At 42.5% G+C, this 25,314-nt stretch overlaps 1 protein-coding gene across 4 annotated transcripts in view; it reads right to left on the bottom strand.

Moving 5' to 3' along the window:
- HUS1 (HUS1 checkpoint clamp component) overlaps window positions 1-20,633 on the bottom strand; it is a 30,013-nt gene extending 9,380 nt beyond the window's left edge. The window contains exons 1-7 of one of the 4 annotated variants that reach the window (XR_004351491.1): window positions 20,401-20,600; window positions 19,684-19,811; window positions 19,407-19,583; window positions 12,195-12,426; window positions 10,787-10,894; window positions 9,485-9,559; window positions 5,171-5,270 (exon numbers count right to left, since the gene is read on the bottom strand). Coding sequence is in view for 3 of the 4 variants with exons in the window: in XM_032643566.1 (XP_032499457.1) it covers window positions 9,852-10,186; window positions 10,744-10,894; window positions 19,407-19,583; window positions 19,684-19,811; window positions 20,401-20,452 (843 nt within the window). In the remaining variant the exon portion in view is untranslated. The other 3 variants (XM_032643565.1, XM_032643567.1, XM_032643566.1) reach the window with 3 other exon arrangements.
- Window positions 20,634-25,314: the final 4,681 nt, after the last annotated feature.

Below are 25,314 nucleotides of genomic sequence, written 5' to 3'. Positions count from 1 at the left end.
CGTACCAACATTGGAATTATAGGGGTTCCAGAAGAAGAAGAGAAAAAGAAAGGGACTAAGAAAATATTTGAAGAGATTTTAGTTGAAAACTTCCCTAATATGGGAAAGGAAATAGTTAATCAAGTCTAGGAAGCAGAGAGAGTCCCATACAGGATAAATCTAAAAAGAAACACACCAAGACACATATTAATCAAACTATCAAAAAGTAAATACAAAGAAAACATATTAAAAGCAGCAAGGGAAAAACATCAAATAACACACAAGGGAATCCCCATAAGGTTAACAGCTGATCTTTCAGCAGAAACTCTGCAAGCGAGAAGGGACTGGCAGGACATATTTAAAGTGATGAAGGAGAAAAACCTACAACCAATATTACTCTACCCAGCAAGGATTTCATTCAGATTTGATGGAGAAATTAAAATCTTTACAGACAAGCAAAAGCTGAGAGTTCAGCACCACCAAACCAGATTTATAACAAATGCTAAAGGATCTTCTCTAGGCAAGAAATACAAGAGAAGGAAAAAGACATACAATAACAAACCCAAAATAATTAAGAAAATGGTCAAGGGAACATACATATCGATAATTACCTTACATGTAAATGGATTAAATGCTCCCACCAAAAGACACAGACTGGCTGAATGTATAGAAAAACAAGACCCATATATATGCTGTCTAAAAAAGACCCATGACAGACCTAGAGACACATACAGACTGAAAGTGAGGGGATGGAAAAAGATATTCCATGCAAATGGAAATCAAAAGAAAGCTGGAGTAGCAATTCTCATAACAGAAAAAATAGACTTTAAAATAAAGACTATTAGAAGAGACACAGAAGGACACGACATAATGATCAAGGGATCGATCAAAGAAGAAGATATAACAACTGTAAATATTTATGCACCCAACATAGGAGCACCTCAATACATAAGAAAAATACTAACAGCCATAAAAGGGGAAATCGACAGTAACACATTTATAGTAGGGGACTTTAACATACCATTTTCACCAATGGACAGATCATCCAAAATGAAAATAAATAATGAAACACAAGTTTTAAATGATACATTAAACAAGATGGACTTAATTGATATTTATAGGACACTCCATCCAAAAACAACAGAATACACATTTTTCTTAAGTGCTCATGGAACATTCTCCAGGATAGATCATATCTTGGGTCACAAATCAAGCCTTTGTAAATTTAAGAATATTGAAATTGTATCAAGTATCTTTTCCGACCACAATGCTATGAGAATAGATATGAATTACAAGAAAAGATCTGTAAAAAATACAAACACACGGAGGCTAAACAATACACTACTTAATAACGAAGTGATCACTGAAGAAATCCAAGAGGAAATCAAAAAATACCTAGAAACAAATGACAATGGAGACAGGATGACCCAAAACCTATGGGATGCAGCAAAAGCAGTTCTAAGGGGGAAGTTTATAGAAATACAATCCTACCTTAAGAAACAGGAAACATCTCAAATAAACAACCTAACCTTGCACCTAAAACAATTAGAGAAAGAAGAACGAAAAAAAATCCCCAAAGTTAGCAGAAAGAAAGGAATCAGAAAGATCAGATCAGAAATAAATGAAAAAGAAATGAAGGAAATGATAGCAAAAAATCAATAAAACTAAAAGCTGGTTCCTTGAGAAGATAAACAAAACTGATAAACCATTAGCCAGACTCATCAAGAAAAATAGGGAGAAGACTCAAATCAATAGAATTAGAAATGAAAAAGGAGAAGTAACAACTGACACTGCAGAAATACAAAGGATCGTGAGAGATTACTACAAGCAACTCTATGCCAATAAAATGGACAACCTGGAAGAAATGGACAAATCTGTAGAAATGCACAATGCTGCCAAGACTGAATCAGGAAGAAATAGAAAATACGAACAGACCAATCACAAGCACTGAAATTGCAACTATGATTTAAAATCTTCCAACAAACAAAAGCCCAGGACCACATGGCTTCACATGCGAATTCTATCAAACATTTAGAGAAGAGCTAACACCTATCCTTCTCAAACTCTGCCAAAATATAGCAGAGGGAGGAACACTCCCAAACTCATTCTACCAGGCCACCATCACCCTGATACCAAAACCAGACAAGGATGTCACAAAGAAAATTACAGGCCAATAGCACTGATGAACATAGATGCAAAAATCCTCAACAAAATACTAGCAAACAGAATCCAACAGCAAATTAAAAGGATCATACACCATGATCAAGTGGGGTTTATTCCAGGAATGCAAGAATTCTCCAATATATGCAAATCAATCAATGTTATACACCATATTAACAAATTGAAGGAGAAAAACCATATGGTCATCTCAATAGATGCAGAGAAAGCTTTCAACAAAATTCAACACCCATTTATGATAAAAAACCCTCCAGAAAGTAGGCATAGAGGGAACTTTCCTCAACATAATAAAGGCCGTACATGACAAAACCACAGCCAACATCGTCCTCAATGGTGAAAAACTGAAACCATTTCCACTAAGATCAGGAACAAGACAAGGTTGCCCACTCTCACCACTCTTATTCAACATAGTTTTGGAAGTTATAGCCACAGCAATCAGAGAAGAAAAGGAATTAAAAGGAATCCAAATCAGAAAAGAAGAAGTAAAGCTGTCACTGTTTGCAGATGACATGATACTATACACAGAGAATCCTAAAGATGCTACCAGAAAACTACTACAGTTAATCATTGAATTTGGTAAAGTAGCAGGATACAAAATTAATGCACAGAAATCTCTGGCATTCCTATACAGTAATGATGAAAAATCTGAAAGTGAAATCAAGAAAACACTCCCATTTACCACGGCAACAAAAACAATAAAATATCTAGGAATAAACTGACCTAAGGAGACAAAAGACCTGTATGCAGAAAATTATAAGACACTGATGAAAGAAATTAAAGATGATACAAATAGATGGAGAGATATACCATGTTCTTGGATTAGAAGAATGAACATTGTGAAAGTGACTCTACTACCCAAAGCAATGTACAGATTCAATGCAAACCCTATCAAACTACCACTGGCATTTTTCACAAAACTAGAACAAAAAATTTCACAATTTGTATGGAAACACAACAAAACCCGTATAGCCAAAGCAATCTTAAGAACAAAAAACGGAGCTGGAGGAATCAGGCTCCCTGACTTCAGACTATACTACAAAGCTACAGTAATCAAGACAGTATGGCACTGGCACAAAAAGAGAAATATTGATCAATGGAACAGGATAGAAAGCCCAGAGATAAACCCACACACATATTGTCACCTTATCTTTGATAAAGGAGGCAGAAATGTACAGTGGAGAAAGGACAGCCTCTTCAATAAGTGGTGCTGGGAAAACTGGACAGGTACATGTAAAAGTATGAGATTAGAACACTCCCTAACACCATACACAAAAGTAAACTCAAAATGGATTAAAGACCTAAATTTAAGGCCAGAAACTAGCAAACTCTTAGAGGAAAACATAGGCAGAACAGTCTGTGACATAAATCACAGCAAGATCCTTTTTGACCCACCTCCTAGAGAAATGGAAGTAAAACAAAAATAAAAACATGGGACCTAATGAAACTTCAAAGCTTTTGCACAGCAAAGGAAACCATAAACAAGACCAAATGACAACCCTCAGAATGGGAGAAAATATTTGCAAATAAAGCAATGGACAAAGGATTAATCTCCAAAATTTACAAGCAGCTCATGCAGCTCAATAACAAAAAAGCAAACAACCCAATCCAAAAATGGGCAGAAGACCTAAATAGACATTTCTCCAAAGAAAATATTCAGATTGCCAACAAACACATGAAAGAATGGTCAACATCATTAATCATTAGAGAAATGTAAATCCAAACTACAATGAGATATCATCTCACACCAGTCAGAATGGCCATCATCAAAAAATCTGGAAACAGTAAATGCTGGAGAGGGTGTGGAGAAAAGGGAACACTCTTGCACTGCTGGTGGGAATGTGAACTGGTACAGCCACTATGGAGAACAGTATGGAAGTTCCTTAAAAAACTACAAATAGAACTACCATATGACCCAGCAATCCCACTCCTGGGCATATACCCTGAGAAAACCATAATTCATAAAGAGTCATGTACCAAAATGTTCATTGCAGCTCTATTTATAATAGCCAGGAGATGGAAACAACCTAAGTGTCCATCATCGGATGAATAAAAGAAGATGTGGCACATATACACAATGGAATATTACTCAGCCATAAAAAGCAATGAAATTGAGTTATTTGTAGTGAGGTGGATGGATGTAGAGTCTGTCACACAGAGTGAAGTAAGTCAGAAAGAGAAGACAAATACCGTATGCTAACACATATATATGTAATCTAAGAAACAAAAAAAGGTCATGAAGAACCTAGGGGTAAGACAGTAATAAAGACACAGACCTACTAGAAGATGGACTTGAGGATATAGGGAGGGGGAAGGGTAAGCTGTGACAAAGTGAGACAGTGGCATGGACATATATACACTACCAAATGTAAAATGGATAGCTAGTGAGAAGCAGCCGCATAGCACAGGGAGATCAGCTCGGTGCTTTGTGACCACCTAGAGGGGTGGGATAGGGAGGGGGGTGGGAGGGAGATTCAAGAGGGAAGAGATATAGGAACATATGTATAACTGATTCACTTTGTTATAAAGCAGAAACTAACACACCATTGTAAAGCAATTATACTCCAATAAAGATGTAAGAAAAAAAATGAAAGAAAGAAAGAAAAACTTTTTACTTTTTAATACACACACAAAAAAAGTAGGAGAAAATGAGTGTCATCTACATGTCTAACTCCACCCCACGTGAGAAACTACAATCTTTGGGAGAAGGCACAGGATGTGAAGAGCTGGAAGGGCTCTTGGAGACTGAGCCCAAGCCCAGGTTTTATGGATGAGGAACGAGGGAGCCCCAGGGCTCACCCTTCAGCCACTGGTGGAGGCACAGCTCCTCATGCCCAGGAGGCTCACCTGCCCACCACAGTGCAGTAACAAGTGATCCAGCCCCATTATTTGTTCCCTTCCCAAGCATGAAACACAGGCACCCAAAGTTCAACCATTTTCCATCTACAGACCTCGGTATGGTATGTCATCTGAAACAATTTATCAAAAGCAAAACATAACCCAGCAGGAAACTTACCTAATGGAGGATTTCCAAGATCTTTAAAATGAGTTGTAACACATACTAGTTCAGTTTCTATTTTCAAGTTCAATTCTCCATTTAGGTTTGCTTCAATAATCTGCAAATTGAGTATTTTGCAGTGTTACGAAAAGGAAAAAGGAAAAAAAAAAAAGTGAACATCAGCTTCCAACAAACCAGGTGACAAGGTAGCCCCCCCAGACCCAGGGCACTCCTGACAGCACCAAGCCCCACATGGCATCAGCAAGAAGACAAGGTCTGAGAGCCAGAGACTCAGAAATCCCCGGAGAGCAGCCCCTCTGCGTGCAGAGCGCCATGGGAAGACCTGAGAACAGGTGGGGCTGGGGGTCCCTGCTAGCAGCTCTGACAACACAGACACTGTGTGACTCCTGCAAAACGGAGGGAGGAGAACCGGAAGAGAACGTGAAGTTAGAAGCTCACCACCTGCCTTATTTTATTTATTTATTTATTTTGCAGTACGTGGGCCTCTCACTGTTGTGGCCTCTCCCGTTGCGGGGCACAGGCTCCGGACACGCAGGCTCAGAGGCCATGGCTCACGGGCCCAGCCACTCCGCGGCATGTGGGATCTTCCCGGACCGGTGCACGAACCCGCATCCCCTGCGTCGGCAGGAGGACTCTCAACCACTGCGCCACCAGGGAAGCCCCACCTGCCTTATCTTTATAAATGGACCAAACCATCTATTACAACTGCCAATTCCACATAATCAGAAAGCCTTCAGAATATCAGGAGAACATAACCATCTACCTGAAAAATAAACTCAGACATTGGGAAGTGAGATTTCCAAATTCAGAAAGGCCCGAAGATGCCGTCAGGCGTCCAGGACTCCAACAAGCTGCAGGGACCCGTGGCAGCTGGGCTTTCCACACTCAGAGGACAGCTGGGCTTGGTGACCAATTGCCGTGGCCCCTACTGGCCACACCTCTCCCCGCCCCAACAGTGCCTGGAACTTCTCCCAAGATCAGAGGGGCCCTTTCCTTTCAAGCTCTGCCCTCCACCAACCAACAGGGTCTATAAACGGGACAGAATCTAGAAATGAAGTTCAGAGAAAGATACAGGTACCACGACGTGATACAGGTACCAAGATTTGGGCAATCTGCCCAGGGCACGCTGCATTTCGCCTTTTACCGTCGGTATCTGGCCATCTCTAAAGCCTGGCAGGTCTTCGGAAAGCCCGTGCAGCAGCATGCAAGCCAGCATTTTGCTCAACCAACAATGCAAGAGGCCACCGAGCCGCCGCAGGTGATGGTGGTCATCTGGCCGAGGAGCCATTCCAGAGGCGCGGCAAGAGGGGCAGAGGCCGTGGGTGAGCGGAGCACGGCCTGCTCCGCAGGGCTCAGCTGCAGCTAAATCTCACACAGATTTACTTCCGAGTGTCACCTAGTAGACCTTATTCTTGTTCCTTAAAATCAGTGAACTCTGAATAGTTTCCATCCTAGTGACAAAATCAAAAAATGTTTTTAACTTGAGTGAGCTCTCATTTCTAAGGCTTTGACGTTACACAGAAAACAGCCTCTACACTTCCTTGCTGCATCATCTAGTAAACGTACCTCTGAATGAGAAGAATTCATTATTCTTTCACTACCCAGAAACACACGGTGATGTTTCTAAGCCTGCTCTCTTATCCGGACACAATACTTGACTGAAATATGTAAAACAATCCTTGTGCTTACTGGGACTCTAAAGCTAACACATAACACAGGCCCGTCTGCTTTGAGTAAGCACACACTCAGTGTCTACCTGTAGATTCTCCCCGCTTTTGAAAAACAGGTTTTATATAAATACAGATTTATTCAAGAAGGCAGCTTGCAAGGTTCTAGATTCACTCCAGACTTCAAACACTCACAACTTTCTTCACATCCCCACCGCCTGAGTGATCAAACAGTAGCTCCACGCCTCTGACCACACCCGGTGCCTGGTGTGGGCAGCGTTCAAACAGAACTTGCCAAGGGAGTTCAGGAGCGACACTCTGAACACTGGTCGCCGTGTTTATTTTGTGAGCGATGGCCAGAGTATTAGCCACATCAACATACTTTGCTTCTTAGGGACTTGGACAAAGTCCTACCTCTTTCGGAGATTCCCCAAATGACAATTACCCACCATTTACGGAAGAGTGGCTAAACGCACTGGGAACCTAACATAAATGATCTCGATTCACAAAAAGTCACAGAGCCACTGTGACAGTTAGGCTGCCATTCCCGTGCTGGATAACACCCAGCACCGGGGCGCACCGCTCAGCGGGGGGCCCAGGGTGGCTGCAAGGACTCGGCTCCCGTGAGGCTGAGACAACGTGTAAGGTGTAAGCAACAGAGCACCGCTCCGACCACCAAGCGCCGCCGACCCACGTGTCCACCACAGCAACAGCATCCCTGCGCACCCGTCAGAAACTCGGGCTGACCCCACCGCAGACCTCCTGAACCAGAACTGGCATTTGGTTGGAGGGGATCCCAATGCCTTAAAACCTGGCAGAGACTCCTGTCAGTCCATGCCTGTTTTTTCTGTTCCTACCTGAGTCGTACACGCAACCCACCCCCACTGGCCACGTCTCTCATTAAAGGAAGTAAGGTAAGGATGGCATCTCGTCAAGGGCCGCTGGGGCATCTGACGGGACAGGGATATTTTTAATGTGTTAAGTCCTAGTCATTTTCCTTAGTTCTCTTGCCTGTAATCTTCAGACACAGAATTCTGGTTACTCAAGTAGATCTCGTTATGCATTTGGCTACTCCAAATTTCCATATGCTTGATAACTTTCCCCTTAGTATTTCACAGTGCAGTAGCCACTTCCACAAAATTCTGGCTTTTAAACACTCCAGGGAAGAGGAAAACACCTCTGATGATTTTATCTAAGCGACTTTGCTGACTCATTTCCCTTGGACCAAAAGAACAAACAATCGGATCCTTGACTTACTCGCCCTGCCTTTTCTCTCCTGGGCCTCTCAAACCTCTCTGGAGGTCCCCAGGTTATCCTCAGAGGAAGCTCCCAGCCTGACAACTGGATCAACATCAAGGCAGGCAGAGCAGAACACCCATGTCTGCCCAGGACACACTGCTTCATCCGAAGCCATCCTAAATTAAAGTGAAATCTATAAAGATGAAGTCATGGAAGAAAATTACTCTCAAGCGAGCACACCTGCGGCGATAAAACAGCCCATCAACGTTTTCTAGGCTTCAGGAAACTTTTGAAATTCCGAAGATCTCTTGAAGCTAAGTTTCATTCCAGGTCCGTGCGCAAACACCTATTACCCACGTGCTAACTAGCAACCCCACAGTGGGTGGCTGTCACGCAGAGACGGTTAAGACAATTTCCCTTTTCAGGGAAAGCTGCCACTTTAGGAGGGGTTCCCAGGTGCTAGCAGGTAACTTATGTAGTGCTGAACAGAGCAGCTCGGCAGAGGAGGGGCTTACAGCCAGTGTGGTGGTAGAAGGTCTGGGAATTCTGACGAGCAGTGAGAAGGGCTAAGTGCTTTCCAGGGGACAACGGGAGAGAAGCAGCCAAGTGTGAACGGCAGAGACGGGGCCTGGGAAGAACCGGTGCTGTGGGGATGGACAAGAGTCTAGAGGGGTCCTGCAGGGAGGGGGCAGCCATGCGGCAGGTAACCGGCCTGCAGACACCGAAGAGCAAGGGTTTCACCAGGTGGACAGGGGTTTCTATAATGAAACATCCAGGGACACAATCGAATGAGTTTTGGGGGTGAGTGAAGAACTCAGGAGAACCCTGGGAGGGAAGGAGAATGACCCACACGATCCCCCAACACTGTCACTGTCACATATAGCGTTTCATGACATTGGCAGAAAACCTTCACAGAAGAAAACAGGGAAGTAAACATGACCTTCGACCTGACCTAAGAGCTGCCTACAGGAAAAGGGGTGTGTCCTGGGGGATCTCCGTCCTGGGCTCACAGAGACATCTGGCAAGTAGAGAGGCCAGCATCAGTGATCATAAGAAAATATGTACATTATCAGATAAAACATGTAATATGCTGTCCAGAACACATGGAAAGAAAGCCAGAACTGTTGAATATATCCTTAACATACTATTAATATAGATATGAGGGACTAGGGCAAATGCGAGTGAGGAAAGCTGAGAAGACCTGAGCAGGTTGCTACAGGCACCTGTAAAACTGCAGGCTCTCAACAACCAGCCAGGCCCCCAGAGCCGGGGGGTGAGGGACGCCCCACGCGGACACCACATGGTGAATGGCAGGGCACCAAGACTCCATCAGACGAGGCTCCTCCCAGGACACGCAGCCGAAACCACACACTTGGGAGCTCTTTTCCAAGCAGTTAGGACTTACAAGGTGATTGCTGATGTTTTTCATCTTCTCCACAATGCTCTTCATAGTCTTCAAGACTGGTAAATAAATACTAACCTATAAAGCAAATGAGAAAAATCAGGAGTATTAACACATTGACATAACATGGTCAAGTACTGACAGGTGCTCATTACCTGTTCGCAATGTGTGTACGCTTAAAAGCTCTGGAATCTTGTTTTTAAATTGCCTGAATACAGGTCCTTTTTAAAATATAAAAAGAAAAACAAGTTTACAACTTCACTCACTCATGCCTGCCTCTGGTGACATCAGTGACCATGTCCCTGTAGGCATTCCCTGCTTCCAAGACTGCAGCCCTGCAGCCAAGATGCCTTGCACGTGCCCCAGGGGACTAAGGCTCAGCACCGGGGGAGGCCGTCCTCCAGGGGTTCACACCCAGGCTCAAGGTCCGCCTCCTACCCTTTGCAGAAACACTGGGGGCCAGTCTCTGCAGCAGTGCCCAGACTGGGTTGCAGCAGTACTTGGTACGATGCTGGCTTTTTCCCAGCAAAGATGTCTTCGAGCAAAAGCCAAGTAAATATTCCATTCGCTGTATTTTCATGGTCTCTTCTTCAATACATCGTGAGCAAGAGTTTGACCCTTGGGCATCATCTTTACTTCCAGTGGCTCTGGGACTCCTGTCAGGAGAACTAAAGCAGGCTCTCCCACACACCCTGGGCATCACTCCTTACGAGACAAAGGAAAAAACCACGTTCTGTGAAACCCAAGCTGGCGCCTAGGACCGCTACTCCCGATACATGCGATGGTCCTCCAAAATACTACCTTAGTTTTACTTAAGCATTACTATTGGGCAAGACTTTCTCTCTCCTAACTGTAAAGAATGTGGCATTCCTATTATGTAAAACGCTACTTTAGGATGCTTTATGTGAACAACTAAAGACAAATACTGCAAATTTTTTTTTTTCTGGGAGTGTCCTTTAAAAATGACTATCTCTTGGGCTTCCCTGGTGGCGCAGTGGTTGAGAGTCCACCTGCCGATGCAGGGGACACGGGTTCGTGCCCCGGTCCGGGAAGATCCCACATGCCGCGGAGCAGCTGGGCCCATGAGCCATGGCCACTGAGCCTGCGCGTCCGGAGCCTGTGCTCCACAACGGGAGAGGCCGCAACAGTGAGAGGCCCGCGTACCGCAAAAAAAAAAAGACTATCTCTTTTCAGGCACTATACAACTTTCAAATAAAACCTACGGCAAGACTTTATCTAAGGTCAGAGAATTCAAATCACACCATTTAATACGTGGTGAGTGACAGGACGCCAGGCATCACTCACGTCAGCGTCCGGGACCGTCGGTTCTTGTAAGTCCTTCCACAGTTTTCGAGGAATAACCTTTACAGGGATGTCATGTGTCACAACACGACTACTGCTTGACACGGATAACTGCCAACAGAAAAATTAAAAATTATTTGTATCATCCCGTCAACACTTAAAAAAAAGAACTGAAAGACTAAAAAAGTTGATACCAAATCTAAGTGGAATGTTCTCAATTCAACGAATATTTATGGTGTGCGCATCCAGCTCGGGGTCCTGTTAGGAGCTGGGAAGTGTGGTGAACAAGAATAAGATAAGGTTCCCTCTGTTCCAGAGGTACAGGTGGGTAAGGAAGGAAACACAAACTATACAAGCTGGGTGCACTACATATAATCACTACAGATTTGAAGAAAGCAAAACAGCAACCAGGTGAGCGTGTGAGGAGGGTCTTAGAGTGGGAAGTCAGGAAAAGCTTCTCCGAGAGGTGACGTTTCAGATAGGACCAGAACAAGGACGAGCTGCCAGTCATGGGAAAATAGAGACGAGGGAGACAGTGTTCTCCCAGGCAGGGAGAAGAGCAGTGTAAAGTCGTGAAGCACAAGCTGACCTGCTATGCAGAAGCGACCAAGAGACCGTTCTGTGTGCACAGGACACTCGTGTGCTGCTGGAAGGATAAAACTCGACCTGTCTATGTGCATGGGCTCCTCTGAGACTCCACAGACCAACATATTCTGCACTTTAAGAAAGAAAAGCATGATATGTTACTCTCTTACTTTTCCCTAAGTAACTTTAGAACCACACCACACTTATATTGTGAGGTGAAATACAGATTAGCTCTGAGAACCGCGTGACTGCAAAGAGCTGAGAAAAAGGAAGGAAGGTTGAGGAAGAGAGTGATCAAGACAGTGGAGGAGCAGCATGCGGGCTCACCACCCCCCAAGATGCATCAGAACTACATCCACATGCAGAACGGTGCTCACAGGACACCTACTGAAACCTGGCAGAGGACCTCAGGCTTCAGAAAGGGCGAGAGAACCTCCACGCAACTGGGTAGGACAAAAGAAAAAAGAACAAAACAGAGAGGGGAATTGGGATGGGGCCTGCACCCCAGGGAGGGAGCTGTGAAAGAGGAAAGGTGCCCACACCCTGGATGTCCCCTCACAGGCAGGGAGATCAGCCTGGACAGAGGAGGAGCTGTAGAACCTTGGAGGAGAATCCAGCAACCAGTTTACAGAAGGCAGAATGGAGAGAGACCTACACACACGGGAGATGCCACTGCCCTGCACTGCCCAGCCTGAGACACGTGTCCACCGGGGCGGGTGGGGGCTGGGTGCTGAAGCGCAGGCTTCGGAGCTCAGACCCAGGGAGAGGACTGGGGTGGGCTGCCTGAAGGGGCTGGAGTGTGGTGTGGCCACGACCAAGGACGTACCTGGGCCCGCCAGAGAGGCAACGTGCCACTGTTGGAGGATGTGTGAAGGGAGAGGCGGGGCCGCCACAGGAGCCTCCTTCCACATGCACACGCACTTTCAGGCAACACAACACCACCTATATGCATCCCAGGGATGGGCGTGAGCCACCGCTGCTGCTGAGAGCGTCAGGAGTGGGCGCCAGCTGCCACTGCCATCGCAGGCTCCAGGAGCACGTGCAAGCCGCTGCAGGCTCTGGGAAGACACGTGAGCTTCTGTTGTGGGCTCTGGGTGGGCAGGTGCCAGCCGCCGCCACCGCTGAGAACTCCAGGAGGGGGCACCAGCTGCCCTCACTGCTGCGGCTCCGGGAACATGCAAAAGCCACCGCGTCTGCACACTCCCTATCGAGGGGATAGTGGCCAACACAGGCTGAGGAGCGGCGAAAGGCATCCATACTAAAAGCAGCCCTCACACCAAAACTATTGAACCTACACAAGCTACATAGGGATACTCCCGCATGTAAACAGCCTTCTAAGACCACAGTTGGTAACTGTTTCTCCTAAGCTCAGAGAAAGAGAAATACAAGTAAAATGAAGAAGCTGAGGAACCACTCCCAGTTAAAAGACAAAGAGAGAATTCCCCAAAGGAACAAACAATGAAACAGACTTCTTCAGTCTAACAGAGAAAAAGTTCAGAAAGGTGGTGATGATAATAGTGAAGGTATTAAGAAAGGCTTTTGACAGAAGTGCAGAGTACTGTAAAAAAGAACTAGAGACAACAAGGAGGAGCCAAGAAAAATTACAAACTTAATTTGCCAAGATGAAAGCTGAGCTCAAGGCAACGGATAACAGAATGAGTAACATAGAAGAATGAATAAGTGAGCTGGACGACAGAATAATGGAAATCACTCAATCACAACAGCAGACAGAAGGCCAAAAGAAAAAAAAAATGAAAGCAAGATAAGAGATCTATGGGATAATATAAAGCATGCCAATCAATGCATAATACTGATTCCAGAAGGAGAAGAAAGAAAAGTGGATCAAAAATGTTTGGAAGAAATTATGGCTGAAAGCTTCCCAAACCTAAAGAAGGAAACATATATCCAGGTACAGAAAGTACAGAGGGTCCCAAGTAAGGTGAACCCAAACAGACGTACACCAAGACACAATTAAAATGGCAAAAGTTGGGCTTCCCTGGTGGCACAGTGGTTGAGAGTCCGCCTGCCAATGCAGGGGACACGGGTTCGTGCCCCGGTCTGGGAGGATCCCACATGCCGCATAGCGGCTGGGCCCGTGAGCCATGGCCACTGAGCCTGCGCATCTGGAGCCTGTGCTCTGCAACGGGAGAGGCCACAACAGTGAGAGGCCCGCGTACTGCAAAAAAAAAAAAAAAAATGGCAAAAGTTAAAGAGAGGATTCTAAAGACAGAAAGAGAAAAACAAGGAGTATTACAAGGGAACCCCCGTAAGGCTATCAGCTGATTTCACTCTGGAAATGTTGCAGGCCAGAAGGGAGTGGCAAAATATATTCAAAGTCTTGAAAGGGAAAAAAATCTGCAACCTAGAATACTCTACCCAGCAAGATTATCATTTAGAATAGGAGGAGAAAAAATTTCTCAGACAAGCAAAATCTAAAAGAATACAGTGATACTAAACCTAGCCTAAAAGAAATATTGAAAGGTCTTCTCTAAATAGAAAAGAAGCAACAAGCTATAGGAAAGAGGGAATAACAAACGGAAAGTAAATCACTTAAGCCAACATACAAATTAAAAAGAAAAAAAATTTTTTAAATCTATCTGTGAAAGCGATAACCACAACAAATTACAAAAGAATAAACATGAAGATGTAAAACAGGACATCAAATTTATAAAACGTAGGGGAGGAGAATTAGAAAATGTAGATTTTTTTTAAAATGTGTTTGACCCTACAATAACTATCAGTCTAAAGCAAGTAGATATAGAAAGGGGTTAACATACTTGAAAAACAGGGTAAACCAAAAATCAACAACATACGATACAGTCACAAAAACCAAAAAGAACAGAACACAAGCATAAAAGGAATCAAACCACAAAAAGAAAATCAAGAAGAGAAATAAAGGAACAAAGAAGAAACATAAAATCAATTGGAAAACAAGGTTTAAAATGGCAATAAATACATATTTATCAATAATTTCCTCAAATGTCAATGGACTAAATGCTCCAATCAAAAGACAGAGTGGCGGACTGGATAAAAAAGAGCCTGCAATATGCTGCCTAAAAGAGACCCACTTCAGGGACTTCCCTGGCAGTCCAGTGGTTAAGGCTCTGTGCTTCCACTACAGGGCACAGGTTCGATCCCTGGTTAGGAACTAAAATCCTGCACACAGCACGGCATGGTGTGGCCAAAAAAAACCAAACACTAGAGACCCACTTTAGGGCAAAAGAAACACAAAGACTGAAAGTGAGGGAATGGAAAAAGATATTTCATGGAAACAGAATTGACAAGAAAGTGGCAGTTGCACCACTCGTATCAGACAGAACAGACTTTAAAACAAAGGCCATAAAGAAGGATAAATAAGCACAGTATATAATGATAAAAGGATCAATACAAGAGGAGGACTTTATACTCGTCAACATATATGCAACTAATATCAGAGCACCCAAATACATAAAACAAACACTAACAAACATAAAGGAAGAAACTGACAGGAATACAATAATAGTAGGAGACTTTAACACCTGACTTGCATCAGTGGACAGCTCTTTGAGACAGAAAATCAATAAGGCAACAGAGATCCTAAATGATACAACAGAACAGCTACACTTAATTGTTGGTTTTGGGACATTACATTAAAAAAAAAAAAAGAAAACACATTCTTTTCAAGTGCACATGGAACATTCTTTAGGACTGACAACATACTAGGGCACAAAACAAACCTCAACAAATTTAAGAGTATAGACATTATTTCAAGCATCTTTTATGACCACAGTGGCATGAAAATAGAAATCAACCACAGCAAAAGAAATGAGAAAAAAACAATTACATGGAGGCTAAACAACATGCTACTACGAAACCAACGGGTCAAGAAGGAAATCAAGAATGAAATTTAAAAATACCTTGTGACAAATGACAATGAAAACGCAACCATACAAAATCTAAGGATGCAGCAAAAGCAGTTCTTGGAAGTTCATAGCAATACAGGCCTTCCTCAAAAAACAAGAAAAATCTCAAATAAACCTAACCTACTGCCTAAAAGAATCAAAAAAAGAACACCACCTAAAGTCAGCAGAAGGAAGGAAATAATAAAGATCACAGGAGAAATAAATAAAATAGAGAGTAAAAAAATAGAAAAAAATCAATAAAGCCAAGAGCTGGTTCTTTGAAAGGGTAAACAAAATTGACAAACATCTGGCCAGGATCACCAAGAAGAAAAGAGAGAGAAACCAAACAAAATAAGAAATGAAAAAGGAGAACTATCAACTGATACTGCAGAAAAAAACATGAGACTGCTATGAACAATTATATTTGAACAAATTGGACAACCTAGAGGAAATGGACAAGTTTCGGGAAACATACAGCCCACCAAAAGTCAAATCAAGAAGAAATCGATAATTTGAACAGACTGATCACTAGAAGTGAAATAAAATCTGTAATAAAAAAAAAAATTCCCTACAAGCAAAAGTCAAGGACCAGATGGCTTCACAGGCAAATTCTACAAAACATACAAAGAACTTTTACAGATCCTTCTCAAACTCTTCCAAAAGACTAAAGAGGAGGGAACACTCCCAAAGACATTATATTAAGCCACCATTGACCCAATACCAAAACCAGACAAAGATACCAGCAAAAATGAAAATTACAGGCCGATATCTCTGATGAACATAGATGCAAAAATTCTCAACAAAATATTAGCAAACCGAATCCAACAACATGTAAAAAAATCAGACACCATGACCAAGTGGGATTCATCCCAAGTTAACAAGAATGGTTCAACATACGCAAACTGATGTTATACACCACATCAACAAAAGAAAAGACTGGGACTTCCCTGGCGGTCCAGTGGTTAAGACTCCACGCTTCCACTGTAGGGGCATGGGTTTGATCCTGGTCAGGGAACTAAGTACCGCATGCTACACAGCACAGCCAAAAAATTTAAAAAAAATTTTAAATTTAAAAAAGAACAAAAGAAAAGACAAAAACCACATGATGATCTCAATGGATGCAGAAAAAGCATCTGACAAAATTCAACATCCATTCATAATAAAAACTCTTACCAAAGTGGGTATAGAGGGAACATACCTCAACATAACAAAAGCTATTTATGACATACCCATAGCCAATATAATAACAATGAAAAGCTGAAAGCCTATCCACTAAAATATGGATAAATACAAGGATGCCCACTCTCACCACTTCTATTCAACATATTACTGGAAGTGTTAGCCACAGCAATCAAACAAGAAAAAGAAATAAAAGGTATCCAAATTGGAAGGGAAAAGGCAAAACTGTCATTATATGTAGATGACATGATGCTACACATAGAAAATCCTAAAGACTTGACACAAAAACTACTAGAACTGATAAATGAATTCAGCAAGGTAGCAGGATACAAGATTAACATACAGAAATCTGTTGCATTTCTTTACACTAACAATGAAATATCAGAAAGAGAAAGTAAAAAAGCAAAAAAAAAAAAAAAAAAAAAAACCTTTTAAAATTGCATCAAAGAGAAATACAATAAAATACTTAGGAATAAACCTTACCAAGGAGGTGAAAGACTTACATGCTGAGAACTATGAAACATTAATAAAGGTAATTAAAGATGATTCAAAGAAATGGAAAGATATCTCATGCTCTTGGATTGGAAGAATTAATATTGTTAAAATGGCCATACTAAGCAAAGCAATCTACAGATTTAATGCAATCCCTATCAAATTACCCATGACATTTTTCACAGAACTAGAATAAATAACCTTAAAATTCATATGGAACCATAAAGACCCAGAATTGCCAAAGCAATCCTGAGGAAGAAGAACGAAACAGGAGGCATAACCCTCCCAGACTTCAGACAATACTACAAAGCTACAGTAATCAAAACAGCATGGTACTGACACAAAAAACCAGCCATATGGATCAATGGAACAGAACAGAGAGCCCAAAAATAAACCCACACACCTAGAGTCAATTAATCTTTGTGACAAAGGAGGCAAGAATATACCATGGGAAAAAGCTCCTTCAGCAAGTGGTGCTGGGAAACTTGGACAGCTGCATGTAAATCAATGAAGTCAGAACACACCCTCACAGCATACACAAAAATAAACTCAAAATGGCTTAAAGACTTAGAAGTAAGACATTGACACCATAAAACTCCTAGGAAAGAGCATATGCAAAACATTCTCCGACATAAATCATAGCAACATCTTCTTAGGTCAGTCTCCCAAGGCGATAGAAATAGAAACAAAAACAAACAAATTGGATCTAATCAAACTTACAAGCTTTTGCACAGCAAAGGAAACCATAAATAAAACCAAAAGACAACCCACAGAATACGATAAAATATATGCAAATGATGTGACCGACAAGGGATTAATTTTCAAAATATACTACAATGAGGTACCACCTCACACCAGTCAGGATGGCCATAATTTAAAAATCTACAAATAACAAACACTGGAGAGGGTGGGGAGAAAAGGGAACCCTCCTCTACTGTTGGTGGGAATGTAAGTTTTGGTGCAGCCACTATGGAGAACAGTATGGAGGTTCCTCACAATACTAAAAACAGAATTACCATATGACCCAGCAATCCCACTGCCGGAAATATATCCAGACAAAACTATAATCCAAAAAGATGCATGCACCCATATGTTCATAGCAGCACTATTTACAATAGCCAGGACATGGAAACAACCTAAATGTCCATCGACAGATGAATGGATAAAGAACACGTGGTATATATAAATATACAATGTTATAATACTCGGCCATAAAAAAAGAATGAAATAATGCCATGGCAGCCGCATGGATGGACCTAGAGATTATCATACTAAGTGACTGAAGTCAGAAAGAGGAAGACAAATACCATATGGTATCACTTATATGTGGAATCTAAAACATAACACAAATGAACCTACCTTCAAAACAGAAACAGACTCACAGACATAGAGAACAGGCTTGTGGCTGCCAAGGGGGAGAGTGGGTGGGGTAGGGATGGACTGGGAGTTTGGGGTTAGCAGATGCCAACTATTACATACAGAATGCATAAACAACAAGGTCCTACTGTATAGCACAGGGAACCATATTCAATACCCTGAGATAAACCATAGTGGAAAAGAATATTAAAAAAAAAAGAATGCATACATATGTATAACTGAGTCACTTTGCTGTACAGCAGAAATTAACACAACATTGTAAATCAACTATACTTCAATTTAAAAAAAAAGTTGAGAAATCCTCTTCCATAAAGAGCATTGAACTGAATACAACATTCACCCGAAAAATAAAGTCCACAAATCACAAGGAGGAGAGGTGCCAGGATGAGGGAAGGCCAGGGAGGAGGCAGCACTGGCGCTAAAGGAAGTTAAGGCTTCAAAGAGTAAGAGGAGAGACTCCAAGGAGAAGACACAGCATCCCCAAAGCCTGGGAGTTGGGAAAGAACGGGACACACCTGGGGAACCACTCAGAGGGCAGGTGTTTACAATTTGGCTCTACAATGGGTTGGGCCACATGTCAAGGGCTTCGGACAGTAAGTTGGAAACGTGAACTTCATTCTGTGAGCAGTGACAGCCTGTGGGGTACACGTGTCCTGAAGAGAGCTGTGCATTGGATTCATCTGGTAGTAGCGTGGAAGAAAGATGTATTATTCCTCGAGAACCAGAGGTCATTTTAAAGGTGTCAGCAACAGAGGCGTGGGAGAAGGGAGGGACACACAAATGCTTCAAAAGTGAAAACAGAGAAACCATGGTTTCTAGACTAGGTGACAAAACCAGTAAAAGAAATGGAGATGCTGGGATACGCAGATAGAGAAGAAAGACGCAGAAGTGTTATTTCATAGGAAAAGGAGTATCCTCGTTGAGTATTATGGGATCACAATGCTATTTAAACATGAGGAGGACATGACTCCAAGGGAAAACAAATACTGACGTGCAGATCTTTCATTTTAATAAAACCAATTAGCTTTCCACATACTGTTAGAAAGCCTAGGCTTATAACTACTTTTGAATCCTCTGGGAAGTTTCAGAAACGCTCCCGTCGTACTCACCAGCTCTATAGAAACTGTGAGGCAGGGAAAGTGTTTATTAGTCAGCTTGATTTTCAAGACTCGGGCATTCTGGGCAGTTTTCAAGGCTCGAGATAAATTTTCCGATGTTAGCTCTAAATAAATCGCATTGTTTTCTGCGGAGACACCTTCCATTTGAAATTCGCTGAAGAAGTTCTCCTAAGGGAAGAAAAAGGGGGGACATCTGTGCTCTTTCCGTTGGCATTCGTGGCGGGCGAGGGTGGGGGCGGTTTGCAGGCCTCAGAGAGCCTCCGCTCACCTGCTCCAGTTCACACCACATGCTCACCCCTCCATTGGCCACCTTGTCAGAGAGAATGAAGTTCAACTTATCCGGGCTGATACGCAGAGTGCAGGTTTTGGCAAGCTTGGCTATCGTGTTACTAACTCCTACAGCGAAGGATTCGAGTAAGGAATTACTAAGAAGCACGCCAAGTATCCCAGACGCTAACTTAGCTCGCAGAACTCCCAGTTCGGCCCGACGAGCTTGCCGGTGGGAAAATCACGTTTACGCTGGTACCCACCGGGAAGCCTTTAATGCCGCTGAGGTCACGCCAGCCTCCCACCAAACCCTGCGCCGTTCACATCACCAGCCATCAGGGCTGGAATAAGGAAACCGCGGTATTCGGAAGTGAACTGGCGCCTACCGGCCACCTTCATCCCTCCCACGTCCACTCGGGGCCGCCGGGTGCTGCAGGGAGCGGGGGAACCAACGGGGCCGGGCTGTGAAGGGCGGTCTGCGCCAGATAAAGGTGTCTGTGCCGCCAGCGGCCAGGTTAAGAAAAGACACGAGATAGGACTCAAACTGCGGGGACAACCCTCGGCACCTGCGCCCGCCCCATCCTCCAACGGCCCGCCAGCCCAGCGCGCCCCCATCCTCCTCGCGGGGCCCCGGCCGCTTGCACTGCCCCTTCCGGGCCTCCCGCCCCCCCCCCCGCCCTCCTCCCCGCCGCCCTGGGCCGACACGGCCCCCACTCACGCGTGAAGTTGTTCAGACAGGCCGCATCCACGAGCTTAGCCCGAAACTTCATGGCGGGACGCAGCCCGTGCGGGGCACCCGTAGGCGGCCGACTCCAAGGACCCCAGCCTTACGCTGCCCGCCGGAAACGCCACCGCTGGCCTGGGTTCCGCCTGGCTCGGCCGGACGCCAGCCGCTGAGGGGAGGAGGGCTTTCGGGTCGCGCCCCTGGGTGACGCAACCTCTGCCGGAAGTGACGCGTCCTCCGCCCGCAGGTACCGGAAGTGGTTCTGACGATGCGGAGTTTGACCTCCGTGATCCCTGTTTCCAACTCTCTTTTACAACGTGAGAAATAAAATCAATCCCTTATTTATAAAGTATTGAGTAGAGTTACCGCTTAAATACACACCTCTCTGGGGTAGGGGAGCTTTAGAACCTCCCTCGGCTCAGACGTTCGCACTAGTACCCCAGCGGTGCGGGACCACGTTGGATGATGCTGTGAAATTGTTTCAGATCTAAACTTTTAAACTGTGCAAAACACAGGATGTTTAAAGAACACTGATGTTAAGTGGTAATTTTGTAGTCTTATCTCTAGATGAACTTCACTAGAGCCTGTTAAAAAAATCGCACAGCAGAGGGGCTTTCCTGGTGGCTCAGTGGTTAAGAATCCGCCTGCCAGTGCAGGGGCCATGGGTTCGAGCCCTAGTCCGGGAAGATCCCACATGCCATAGAGCAACTAAGCCTGTGCACCATAACTACTGAGCCTGCACTCTAGAGCCTGCGAGCCATAACTACTGAGCCCACGCACCTGGAGCCCATTGTGCTGCAACTACTGAGCCCGCGTGCCACAACTACTGAAGCCCCCACACCTAGAGCTGGTGCTCCGCAACAAGAGAAGCCACCACAGTGAGAAGCCCCCGTGCAGCAAGAAAGACCCAACGCAGCCACAAATTAATTAATTTTTTAAAAAAAATCTCACAGCACAAATAATATAAATGATATGGTAGAATTTTGAAAAACAAAACGAGAAATAGAACAATTGTCTCCGACTTGATTTTTCAGAGACAAGATTGTCCCTGTTAAGAATGTTTTATTTTTAATGTGCTTTGCAAATAGAAACCTACAACCTTGTTTTTACCTTGGTGTATAGAATCAAGATATGATAAACAGTAATAACAGATCCTTTTAAAAGTGCAAAATATGAAAATTACAAGCAGTTCTGCCTATTTTAAGACTATAACACAAGGTAGACTCCAATCTACATTGTTACAAGTGTTTGCCAAGCCAAACGTGATTAATGTCACATTTAAATTTTTTAGTAACAAAACATGCTTTTTAGTACTTCACAAGTTAATTTTAAAATAGATAAATCATTAAATGAGGTGGTTGCTATGGAGGTCATGAATATGATTAAATACTAAGTAAGCTTTGTAAACAATGTTTCATAATATATTGATATTTACTTCAAATCACTTATTTTTTTGCCATAAAATAAAAAACCTGATTTGTTTAGTCATAACAACATCAATGGTGTTGGGTGTTGTGGGGAAAATTGTCTAACCACGGATGATGAGTTGTTTTGTTCAAGAGGAAAAAAATTAAAGCTCTTTGGCAATATTAACCAAAAAAGATTTTTTTTAAACTTCCTAAGAAGATACGTCAGTATACATTCTGCACAAAGGGCCCAAATGATATAGGGGATTTTGACCCAACAAATATAAAATTAAGTTGAAATGATCTTTTCTTGAAAGATAATAGGAATCTTATGTTTTCTTGCAGTTTTCTTAAATAGGTTTGGCAAATTAATAATTCAGGCTAAGCCTGTCATTAGGACTCAAGTGCTATTGTTACTTGGTTCCCATTCTTGAAAGAGTAGCAAAGATTGGTGATCCAGAAACTAGATAATAGTCTTTGGTACAGGGAGAATTGGCAAGCTTAAAGCATTTGAAATGATTATAAATGTATTTGGATCAATTTTACCAAAGTAAACTATATTTTGATATCTCTCTAATTATAGGTATTAGTTGATAATCAATACATACTTAATGAACTGAGTTGAATTTCATTACACTAATGAGGCTGTGTCTTGCTTCAATCTTTTGGACCTTTTTGCTGTGGTTTGCTCTGTGCCATACCATCTCTCAGAGAGGCATGCCATCCTGGATCCATCTTTATTTATGAAGGTCATAATCCATACGATAATATCATTATAAATCAATAAAAATGGACTTTTTGCATGCTTCTTAGAAAAAATAATAATTCAATAATTTCAGTATTGATAATTAAATATATTGACACTACTTCCTTACATTTCTTCCAAACGTTTTGAAGGCAAGGAATGAGGTCACCAGAGCTCTCTAGAAACCTGTGTGGTACTGAGTTTTCTAATGCAATGTGTAGTCATCTTGTTGTCTGTCTAGCTAATAAATACATAGTCTTCTAATGTATATGATTATAAGATCCGGGGAGCAGTGTTGATGTTATTCATTATGTTTGTTTATTGTGCAAGGAAATGCCCTCATCTTGAAAACGGAAATACAATGAGTGAAGCATACAAAACATCAGTCAGGGTGTGGAGCTGGAAGTAAGGAACTAACCTCTTTATAGCTGCAGAGATGGTAAACTCCACCTAGGTAAGTATCATGCATTTAGTAGCTGTCACCCAAAGCTGCATCTGCCAGTGTCTGTCAGGTGCCTGCTTCCCCCTGCAGTCCCAGGGGAAGGCTATTTGCAGTCCTATTGTTACCAGTTAATGTTGGAAAAATTACCCAAGGGGAAAGATACTGGCATAGCTCAGAGGTTCTACATCAGTCCTGATGGGCAATATTTGTCTTTTTTTTTTTGTTTTACATGGGAAAACTGTAAAATGGGGAAAGCATACTGCAGAGGTGGCATGAGTGAATCTCCTTCGAGAATTATACTAGTTTAGGGGTGGGTTTTACTTAAACAATTCTTCAAAGACTCTTGTCATCTTTTAGATGTTAAAAGAAAAATACTTCAATACATTTCATAATTTTTTAAAAATTGACATCTGTGGAGCCTGTTAGAAGTGTCAGGTACAGTGCCTGGGGCTCGTGCTCTGAGGAGGCAGCTCCTCCACCCAGGAGAGGGAAGACAGACGTTTGTTGAGTGACTCTGTGTTTCGTTTTGATGTAGTAGAACTTTTTTTTCTTTTGTGACTCCTGAAGTCTGAGTCATATTCAGAAAGGTGCTTCTCTATCCAATGCCATACAGGAGTTTTTCCAAGTTTTCTTGTTATATTTTTATGGTTTTTTATGTTTTTTTTACACCTGTAAATCTTTTCCCATATTGGGAATTCATCATGTTTCAAACGGAGAAGTATGGATGCAATGTTCTTTTCTTAATGAGGAGATAATTGTTCCAAGCCATTTGTTTTTTCCCATCCCTTTTGAGATGCTACCTTTATCATGTATACTATGTTCCAACATAGATATTAATCTATTTCTGAATATCAGAAACAGAATTTTTTGTTTGTTCCATTGGTCTGTCAATGTTCCAGTGTCACACAGTTTAAATTATTTATATCTATGTCATTAATAATTCTGGGACACCAATTCCAATGTGTGGGGCTTTTTCCCCCACCCCAAGAAATTCTCCAAGACCAGCTGGGTGTCCTATGATTCAAGTCTGACACTACCTACCTGGAGATAGCATCAGAACCCACAGGTCCCACAAGACTGCCTCCCCCCATTCAGATGACAATCACAGTCCAGATGTCATCTGTGCTTCTGATCAACTGGCTGTAAATTGGGGTACCATGATCCCCTCCTCGGATTTGAATGTTTTGCCAGAGCCACTCATGGAACTCAAGAGAATCATTAGTAGTTACATTACTTACTAGTTACAAGAGAAACATTTTACTCACTGGTTTATTGTAAAAGGATATAACTCGGGAACAGCCAAATGGAAGCAATGAATAGAGCAAGGCATGATGAAGGGGCTCAAAGCTTCCCTACTGCCTCAGAGCTGGCCATTGTTCCCTAATCTCCATGGGTTCACCAAACCGGAAGCTCTCCAAACCCCATCCTTTTGGATTTTTATGAAGGTGTCTTACATAAGCGTGATTGATTTGATTTAATCACTGGCCTTTGGCATTTGATTCAGCATCCAGCTCCTCTCCTGTCCCCAGATGTCGAGGGTTGAGACTGAAATTTCCAACCCTCTAATCAGTGGTTGGTTCTCCTGGCAACCAGCCCCCATCCTTCCCAAAAGTCACCTCACTGACACAACAAAGACACCTTGATCACTCTTATGCTCAGGAAATTCCAAGGGTTTTAGGAGCTCTGCACCATAAACTGGGGAGAAAAACAAATGTATATTTCTTACTGTAAATCACAGTATAACAGTCTTAGAGCTATTTCCCTTTGCTGATTGTCTTAATTTCAGGGGTTTCCTAGCTTCTCACTAAGTTTATATTTCCATGGAAACTTTAGAGTCAGTTTGGTTGAAAACACAACCCTTTGGTTTCTTATGCATATGTGTTTTAATCTTTTTAAACCTTTCTAAAACTGAAAATGTCAAACATGTATACATGTAGACAGAATAGTATTCAGTGAAACCTGTGGACCAACACCTGACTGCAATGATCATTTCATGACCAATCTTTTTCATTGATCCTCCCACCCATTTCCTCCTATATTATTTTGAGACATATCCCAGGTATATCATTTCATTTGTAAATTTTAAAACATATATTATAAATCTAAGTGATAAGAATTCTTTGTTGTAACAAAATCATAATACCATAATAACCTAAATATTGTTTTTAAAAACAATTCCTTAATATTCCATAATTGTCTCATAAATACCGTACTTTTTTTCTGGCTTTTAACTGAGATCAAATTGAGTTTGTAGATCAATTTAGAGAGAACTGACTTCTTGACAATGAAGTTTTTGCATCCACAGATGAGTTAAT

Source organism: Phocoena sinus, chromosome 9 (assembly GCF_008692025.1).
Source record: "Phocoena sinus isolate mPhoSin1 chromosome 9, mPhoSin1.pri, whole genome shotgun sequence".
In the NCBI taxonomy this organism is placed as follows: Eukaryota; Metazoa; Chordata; class Mammalia; order Artiodactyla; family Phocoenidae; genus Phocoena; species Phocoena sinus.
The sequence above is the reverse complement of the archived record's forward strand: the minus strand, read 5'-3'. Positions and strand labels throughout refer to the sequence as shown.